Source organism: Anopheles moucheti, chromosome 2 (genome assembly GCF_943734755.1).
Source record: "Anopheles moucheti chromosome 2, idAnoMoucSN_F20_07, whole genome shotgun sequence".
In the NCBI taxonomy this organism is placed as follows: domain Eukaryota; kingdom Metazoa; phylum Arthropoda; class Insecta; order Diptera; family Culicidae; genus Anopheles; species Anopheles moucheti.
The window spans coordinates 50,599,953-50,609,793 of NC_069140.1; the positions used below are offsets into that span (position 1 = coordinate 50,599,953).

At 45.0% G+C, this 9,841-nt stretch overlaps 1 protein-coding gene across 1 annotated transcript; it reads right to left on the reverse strand.

The window, feature by feature from the left end:
* Positions 1 to 272: 272 nt before the first annotated feature.
* On the reverse strand, positions 273 to 2,991 carry LOC128310231 (uncharacterized). The gene is made up of 2 exons (XM_053046824.1): positions 2,944 to 2,991; positions 273 to 1,685 (listed from the first exon to the last, which is right to left on the reverse strand). Exons 1-2 carry the CDS (start codon positions 2,989 to 2,991, stop codon positions 273 to 275), a joined length of 1,461 nt encoding a protein of 486 aa, XP_052902784.1.
* Between the last annotated feature and the right edge of the window lie 6,850 nt (positions 2,992 to 9,841).

Sequence of the window (9,841 nt, forward strand, 5' to 3'; positions counted from 1 at the left end):
GTTCATTGCCGTTTGGTTGATTCGAGTTCCCCCTCTGGTGCCATTACACCTTCCTTCGGGGAACTGAACTGATGTGTAAAGCACGGTGGCATGGTGTCAAAATGTCGGAAACAAATGCAAAATAAAGCGTGGCCACACAAAACAAAACCCCGGGAAATGCGGTACAACCGAGCAAAGTAACATTTGTGACGGCTGCATTTCGAATACACAGTACCAGCTGAACTAGCATTACACCCGATCGGACCGTTCCGGGAGTGTAAGTGTACCTGGGACTAGTGCTTCCAGTGGTGCGACGATGTTACGGCAGATGGCGTTGGAACGGGGGCGGTCGCTCCACCGTACTCGAGACTTTCGCTAGAATGGTCCGAATGGTGATGGTGGTGCAGTTGCGGTTTCCGGACGGTGTCCTCGTGTGAACCGGACGAAGACGGAGCGGACGACGATGGTAGCGCCGGGATATAGCTGGAGCTGCTGGCGCTGGACACGGGCGGCAGATATCCGTGGGCGGGTTTGCTGTGCGGCGGTAGGTACGCGTTGGTGGAGGGTGGTGCCGGTGGGAGGTAACCATGTTTGGCGGGTGAATCGTAGCTGTGCTTGTGTGGGTACGGCGTCCCTTTGCTAACCGGCGGTAGGTACTGCAGTGAGGGCGGCAAATAGGACCCGGTGTGGGACGTGGAAGGGGCCGAGATGGTCTCGTGCGTGGAACCGAGATAGGTGGAGGGTTTGAACGGTTTCTGGTGTCCGACGGTTGAGTGAACCGAGGTGTGCAGTGGGGACACCATGGTGGCGGTGGTGGGCTGATGTAGGTTCAGCGTGGAGATGTACTTATTGCCGGAGTAGAGATCGTTCGACGGTACGTTCGGGGTGGAATAGTGCCGCAGTCCCTTGACACCGCTCGCGTACGACGGTTCGTACCCGAGCGAGTGGGCCACGTGTCCGTACGTGGAGGACGTTGAGGTGGGACCGGCCGGTGCTGTAAGGGCGGCTGCATGCGGCCCAAAGCTGGGCACCTCGTGAACCTTAAGCGTCATCGGTTTCAGATGGAAGGCACCACTGTCGAACAGCACCGCTGGATTGTGACCCGAGTCATGGGACTCGGCAAAGGGTGCACCGTACGCGTAACTGCTCGGGATGGCCTTAATCGTGAGCGGTCCCACCGAGTGTATCTGTTTCAGAATTTCGGACAAATCCTTGGACCCGAAGCTACCGTACTTGACCGGTCCGGCTTCCACGTATCCACCGAACGGCTGGGGCGCCGGATGATGGCCAACCGACGGCGTAAAGAAGGCATGCGAGGAAGCCACACCCGGTGTGTACTTGAAACCGGTGACGGTGGGCGTTGGCCCTAGGTAGAGCTTATGCGCCCCGAACGATGACGGATAGGCCGTATGCTGCGGGATGCTGTAACTGTACGACCCGTGGCTAGTGGCCGGGGCGTAGAACTCCGCCAGGGGTTGCGCATGGCCAAGCGAGTAGCGATGAGGCGTATGGTGCGGTAATCCGTAGCTGGCCACCTCTCGCTTACCGTGCGGGGCCTTCTTCGCTGGTGACACCTTGAGCGGTGTGGAAGGCTGCTGGTTCTTCGGCGTGCTGGCAATGGCCCCACTGTCGACCGGTTTGCTGGCATCTTTGCTGGCAAGGACGGCTACCGTGAGCAGTAGGACCAAGGCTACCAGTTTCACAGCCTGTAGGGATCGAAGAAGAGACGGTGAAAGGGAATGTGGTGAGACACGATGTGAAACTGGTGCAAGATCGCGAGCGGGCGTATTGTGATGATAATCGAGCGTCGAGCAGAAATCGAGAGAAATGCGATGAGCTGATTAGCATGATGCACATGAAATTGAATGTCAAACGCATGCTGACGAATTGGAAGGGCACTCGGACAAGGTATCTTAATTAGTTTCCGATTCATCTAAAGTCCAAGGGAAATTGGTATCTTCATTGATATAGTCTTTAAATATGTATGTATATTTAATTAATTCAATCGGAACGATGCAATAAGTTTCTTTGAATTGAAAGACAAATTTTTAAATGTTACGGCAGATGATGGGAATTCAAATTTCCACACGAAAAGGATAACGGCAAAACGCCTTTTCTTAGGCGGTTCAAAGAGCACAAATTTAGCATCATGATCGACACGATCCATTTCATTTCACTCGTCCATCACTACCAGCAGCACCTCAACAGTGTCTGTATGTGACAGTTTCACTTCAGCCTGAATGATTTCACTCGATTTTTATGCTCCGATCTTCACGATCGGACATGTCTTTGCACAACTTTCAATCGATAATACATGCAACTTTAATTGCTCCGGAGGTTTCTACCACTGCATTCACTAACCATTATCCAGCTACACACTGTGCGTATATTTCGTTGTTTGGCGCAGAAAAATAAAGCTCCCCCCGAAATGTGCACTTTCCAGCGGGGGTAAAACTATCACACACGTTAACGGCACCACTGTCCGTGCAGTTTATTAATCACCACTGATCTTCAGCACCGCTGTTTCGGTGAGCGATCTACGTTCAGCCACCGTTCGCAATGGAATGCTTCAAAGACTGCCGAAATTCACCTGCTATATATACCACCTCCTCCAACGCTGGCCCATTGTCGGATTGTCGGGCAACGGTCGGGGTGTGTGTTGTCTTTTCTTTTCTTCGCCGATCGGCTGGCATCACCCCCGGGAAGTGGCCGCCGCCGCCGTCGCGGTTGTGCGATTCTGCGGCAACGAGATCGCGACCGCTGATCTTCGAAAAAGCGTCCACCAAACAATTTAACCCGGGTCCGGTAGTAACATTACTCTGGCAGGTCATAAGGTAACTTTGCCCGGCGATCCCCCCACCCCTCATTTCCGATCGGTGCATTGTCTACGCTGGACAAACGACAGAAAAGAGAGTTCGAAAGGGTTTGAAGTGAACAAGGGGGAGGGAAGCGAAAGATTTGTACTTGCATCGCGATCGGTGTTGGATCGAAATCCACCCAACCCGCCCGCATCGTAGCCCTTTTGTGTTCAGTTTTCCCCCCCCTAACCACATAACCACAGACTGAATGTGTAGCACGTGATCGAGATCGAGGTCCACGATGTGATTGGGTGGGCACGCGTCAAAGGGACTCAATCTGGTATCAGAGCGTCATTTTAATTTCGCTTACCTGGGTGAATGTTAAGGAACGAAGGGCGAAGGGAAAAGAACCTTTTGCAATTGCAGTTCCGGACGTGCTGCAAGAGGGCTGCCCATGGAGAAAGTCCTCACTTTCGGGCTTACTTAATGCGAATCGACCGGTGCAACCATACAATACAGCAATATCAGCAACGAACGAGCATAGATAACATTCCTTCCCTCTCAATCCTATCGGTTCGACTTCTAGCATAATGAAGTTACATGATCGGTTCCTTTTGTTTTCTGCGCCACAGGTCCTCAAAAACAGGCGATATGGTTCGTCGCTTTTGACGCACATTCCCACAATTAGTTCTAATTAAACATCTTCCTCGTGGCGCTTTGCTCACCAATATTCCCCCTGCGGTTGTACTGCCTACAGCGGGAAGATCTTCCCCTCAGTACGATCGGGAAATGTTTGCGATTGGGACCAAAAAAAAAAGAAAAATAAAAGACATCTGCAAAAAAGTGAAACCTTTACCCCGTGAGTGGTGGGATGTGACGGGTCGTATAGGGCTTGAAATCGTTTCGGTTTTAGTTTGTTTTTTTTCTGTGCCTTTTTTTGTTTGCTGTTTTATACATTTCAACCCACATAGCAATAGCCGCGTTATGTCCAGCGGACTCCACTGCTAGCGCCAAGGGAAAACGCAACGCATCCACGGACGGGTGACTTCAATCGCACGAACCGAAGACCGAAATAAAAAAGGAAAAATCTTATTGCTCCAATCAATGGCTGATTTATGTGTCGCTTTACGAACGCTACGCACTCGTATCGGGCGAAAGAAATGACCATCCCTCCGAAGAAAGTAAAGAGTGTAACGGGCCCACCAGAAGGTGAGTCATAAACCACAGCCACGGCAAACATGATGAACGTAAAATATGAACTGCCAACGGTCGAAGCAAGGTTTTTGGTGGATTGCGACGGTGCGTATAAAAATCTGCGCACGTTTTTTCGGGTACATTGGGATGTGCTTTTTTTGCAGCTGCTTACGAATTCTTTGCTTGTTTTGCGTGAACCGTGGATGTTTTTAATGGTTCAGGTTGGTTAAGCTGGAGCAGTGGAAACGACACTAGCAGGAAGTTTGTTTTCATGCAGCGGTAGAAGATCCGACGCAATAATCCAATCCGCCGGTGTGAAATGGATTGTTTTAGATTGTTAAAAGATGTATCTTTTGAAATGTATTATGGGTTATGTAATTTGAGGAAAATACAACATTTCAATATGGTTGAAGCTCGATATAAATAACCAAGACTTCACCATAACTTTTCTGGCAAGGCAAGCGTAGTGCGATGATGCGCAAATTACTCCAAAAGCGTAACTGTCGCAATTCCACACGGTGGCTTAGTGTGGTAGCAGCGCCAATCTGCCCGCGACAGAACAGATACCGGAACCATCACCATTCTGTAGCATTAAGAATTTATAGAATTAAAGAATTTCTCTTCACTATGATCAGCGATACCATCAGCTCTCTTGTCAGAAATGTCAAAGAAATCACTTTGGCACCGTATCAGAGAGGATTCACTGTCTTTCATATACAGTGTCTTCTATGTTACCATATGTGCTGTGTGTACTGTAAAATAGTTCCCAAAACACTAGAATTTTGAAGGCCAATTTTTCGCCAAAAGGTGCGTCTTATACGTTTGAGTATATATCGTCTAGAAATTATATTTTTTGTAGTATTTTAAGCAAACATGTACAATTAGAAGCTCAAACGTAAATTTATCTTTCAGAATTACTGTTAGAATAGTCTTATATAAACGTTAGGATTGTATATTTTTATAACAATAAAAACCGAATATGTGGCACCCACTGGATGTTCGCTTTACTAAATATGATCGGTGTCTTAAAATATATAAATATCTTGAAAAGAAATAAGTTGAAAATTAAGTAAAAAAAAACGTTATATTTGTGACAAAAAATAAACATATTTTTAATGAAAATTACTCAGTGTTTTATCCATTATTTTTAAGATATTCCCTACAAGTTCAAGCAAATCGTGCAAAGAACACTTTAGTAAAAGTTAATCGGTACTCAGGTGTTCTAGAAATTAGGGGAAATAAGTTGCAAATTGAGGAGGTCTGAAGGTGTATTCTAAGCTGCTCCAGTCTACACACCACGGAATCGATCCAAAATCCCATCCGGATCAATCCTCCATACGCAGGACTAAGTATTCTTCGGGTAAATTGCAAGGCCTAAATCTCAAATAAATAAATTGCACGTCTGTCCCGGTAACGAATAACGAAGACGATAGAAGTTGCAAAAATTTGTATAGATAAAAGCTAAAGTTTTCTAAAATTTCTTTGCGTTTTCGAATGAAATTTAGTTTATTTCTTGGGCTACAACTTCGCTAGTTCTCGGTGTATGGATTTAAAAATTTTATCAAATATTTCTTAAACAAAAAAACCAAATCAATTTTTTTAAATATTAGCAATCCATCTAAACAATACTACATATCACTTGCAATCATGTTTGTAAAATTGTTTTTTTTTTTTCTGAGAGTGGTTGCACACTAGAAGAAACACCCAAAATAACACGAACATTCGCGAAACAGTACGATGGACAATCTTTCCCCAATCAAGATCGCCTTGTCAATCTGGATGTAAGTTTTGCAATACCATTTGCTCATATTTCCACCAACGGAAGCATCCAAACACCCTCATTGTTAGCCTGCCCATGAGTTAACGAGCTGTTTAAGATCGATCGAGACACCCAAATAAAGAAACAAAAATACCCTCCAATCTCTCCACATCCATCCGCCGAAAACGAGGCGCACACACACACGGATACCGATTGGTCATTGGACCATTCACAGCGATCATCATCAACATCAGCCAAACGGTGGACAAAACGGAGTGCAAATGGTGCCGAGATCTGATGCTTCGAAATCACCTCGCACGCTCGCCGATCGTCATTAGAGGAAAAATCGTACCGGTTCCGGTAGTGAGCCAGCGCAAAATGGAGATGGAAAAAAAACAAACAAGCAACACCACATACGGTGGTGAGATGGTCTTGCAAACAGTTCGCACCGTGAGATGCGAACCCCTTCGGGCAGCTAGGTTGGCGGAAAACAAAAGGGAAATTCTTCTCGCGCGATCACCTTCACCGACGAGTGCGAGGAAATTTGCGGCCAATTCGCAACCGAACACCGAAATGACCCCCTTCACCAATTACGATTGATCGCAAATCAATCAAACCCAACATCACCCACAGTTCATCACTGTTTGGTGGCTGGTAGAATTGCTCTGCTGGTGCTTTTTTAGAATGTTAAACAGCACGAATGATGCTTTCGCTCTGTGCACGATGATGATGATCAAGAGCCTTCGAACATTTACTCTTCTAACAGGTGTCCGTAAAGCTCTCAATCGCGCTACCTTTCTTCAGCTTTCGAGCGCACAAACAATGTTGCAGTTCTTCCGCAACATTCAATGGACGAATTTCTTCACCCTGTTATAATTTACTGCAAGCAGGCTCGGGTGTTCTCGGTCTCCGGCGATATCTTCCGATCAAGGAAGCAAGGATTCGTCCTCCGGTACTTTCGCCTTCGTTAGCCAACCGTTCACCTTTCTAGGGCTTACATGATTTAATAAAGATTAATGAAAGCCCCGGTCCCGGTCCCGGTCACCCCGGTCCCTTTGCTGGACACACGAACCACATTAAAGGAGGCTAGATCATCTCAGGTGAAAAAGGAAAGCATCGTCCCATTTCCGTAAGGCATGGCTGCACCAACGTTGCAATCAGTCAATTGGAGCTTGTTGCGTAACGCCCGTTGCAAAAGTGGCCAATCGCAACAGGCTGGAATTGGATGGCTCTGTTTCACTATTATGCACCATTAGGGGGGTTATTTCTTTTCGTTTTCTTTTTATTGCTGCTACTTTCAACCGGAGCGGAGATGAATGACGGACGTCTAACGCGGTGGAATGCGAAGTATTGGGACGGTGATTGTTTCTGGACATTGTTGGGTCTTTGGCAATAGTTGCATGTGAGTAATGGGTAGTGATAATGCATTTACACTAGCCTTCCATCTCACTGACTTGCGTTTTACTGACGCTTAAACTGGGGCACATTCATCAGAAGGCAACATTGGCATTATTACCATCACTAGCCATTTTCTTGATCCTTGCCATTTTGTCAAGACATTAATGGTGGTGTTCAAACTCATTGCCCCTACGTCAGAGAGGCCAGTTTTTATTTGAGCAAAAACACTAAATATATTGCTCATCTTTAACATAACCAATGGATTGTGGGTAACATTCCAAAAGCATGTGTCCTACTATCCAACCAACTACAAAACGCACTTTCATCATTCATTCATCGCTACGTGACGAGGATCAGTCGTCGGCGGGGGTTCTTCGCGCGTTCAGACACATCTCAAACAAGCATAAATTATCTCACTAAACCCACTGTGAGCGATGGCTATGTTGCGATTGTGCGGGAAAGGATGATTTATCATTACCATCAAATCTGGCTAAGCGCAATAGAAACAGTTACGACGTTTTTGGGGCACGTTTTAAAACAATAGTTCAGTATAGTGTAAACAAAAGGGAAGGTCACATATACACATTAATCCCCACTTTTTGACCAGTGTTGGAGTTTTGGAAAATAAACACACTTGCACTGAATGGTTTATAATTATTTTAGTTTTTTTTATTCAAGGAGTACGGCCTTGAAGGCCGAAGATAATTTAAGCTAAAATATAATTCATTTTCGTTTAAAGACATTTCCTTCTCCAAACAGTTAAAGGTCTGTTATCCCAGGTGTACTCGGCCGATATTTATTTAAGTATTTGTAAGAGTATGAAATAATTAAAATATTTTTAGAAAACCCCAAAATAACTTATAGAAATACTAAAGAAATGACAATGCGACGATTAGCCCTCCTTTTGATAAATAAATAAGAATTATAATAAAATTTCATATTAGAAAAGACCGGAACAATAGAAAAGATATACATTCTTTACAACTGCGCGTGTAGTACATCGCTTCAATAAATGTAGTACATTTCAACGTTCAATAAAGACGAGATTTTTTACCATTTTTTTCGTGGATTAAGCTTTGGGTTGAACGATAATCCACCCGCAAGCAACAAAAAACCACCACGCACTGATATAATAGATGAGAAAACGGAAATGAAGTGGCTAATTTGCAAACAACACCATAAGCCGTCCATCGCCCGCTGCTCTCAATGACGCAACGGCATATACCGACACTAGGCCTCTTTCAAGGTTATTGGGGCTGCGGTTGACATTTTCCCAGCTAGAAAATATGGGTTTCTTGCGGTGATGGAAATAAAACATCATCTACCTCGCCCTGGTTTGTTACCCACTGACCAAAGTGACCCAGGCTAACAAACTACAAATCGTTTGATTACACCAAGGTGAAGATGAGGACGGACACTCCCTTGCTAATAACTGGGCGCCGCCTCCAAGCGCTATCCATTCTGAAGGTTTTGAGAGTTAGAATAATTTCAAACCCCATTCTTCCTGGAGCGATAAACCACCTTTTGGGTGCTTCACAGCATCGTCAACTCCTTGCTAATAATGGTTCAACTTGCTGTTCCCTGTTGGAAGAAAAATCATACAAACCCCACAGACAAACCACGTGCCACGGTGTTTGCGCTTCAATGGAGACGCCGGTACATGCTATCGGTGTGCGACAGAGAAAGTATTGGATTTTGGAGAAGCGACCGAGAAAAGATGCCACCCCAAACGGGGTGTTGATTGTACGCCATAAAGCGTTCCGCGATCGATCGGAACGGTTGATAATGCGCGTTAGTAAAACCATTGATTTCTGTAAGTTTATTAAGTCCACCCCATTTTGTTCCGTCCGCTCGTGCAACGCGCTCGGTGACATAATGTGAAAGGCTATGGACGCTTTCATCGGGCTCTTGTGCCTCCACATGAATAGCAAACGTGCGATCCAATGTAGTACCATTCGCAGTGCCTTTATTTGGTCCAAAATCGCATTAGTTTCGCGTAACTTACACACGGTCGGCCCACGTGTGGTGAGTGATTTCGCTCCTGTTCCCTTCCACCATCCCGACCCGATCTGTGAACATTGGCAATATTATTTAATCCGTGTTTTTGCACCCAAAATCATCACCTGACCTGATTTATACGCTACAGAAAAATTAACTCAAAGGCAATTTAACAGTTGTATACTAAACATAGCAATTAAATCGATTCGATTTCCCTTGATTTTGGGACTGGTTCGTTTTCATACCACGAGATTTTCCGGGAAGATGTTAAGTGGAACAGAAATCGTGTTTTCAAATTTTCCTTCTATTAGAACGAGATTTTTTCATTTAAATTTTTAAATATTTTCTTATACGTTTTGAAGGTTTCATCCTTTTTCTAGCATATTAAAAACCCTCGTATGGACTTTTATGAAAACAAAGGATTTTGAAAATGTTTGAATAATGTATCGGTTTTAAAGAAAACGACTTTTCCGCGTTGAACATTTTTCAATTCATAGTCCAAATTGTGCAATCTCTTCTGTACGATATTTTTAAATTGGTTAGTTTCTCATAATTCCTCCAGAGGCGCTAAAGTGTTCGCTCCAAGCGTTTCGTTTGTAGCTCTTCAAATTGTTGCTTGGGCCACGCGTATTTATTTACATTCGTTTGACAGCTCTCGAAGCTCCTATTTTTTAACCGGTTTGCGTGTTTATTATCTAATCGTCAGTATCATGTT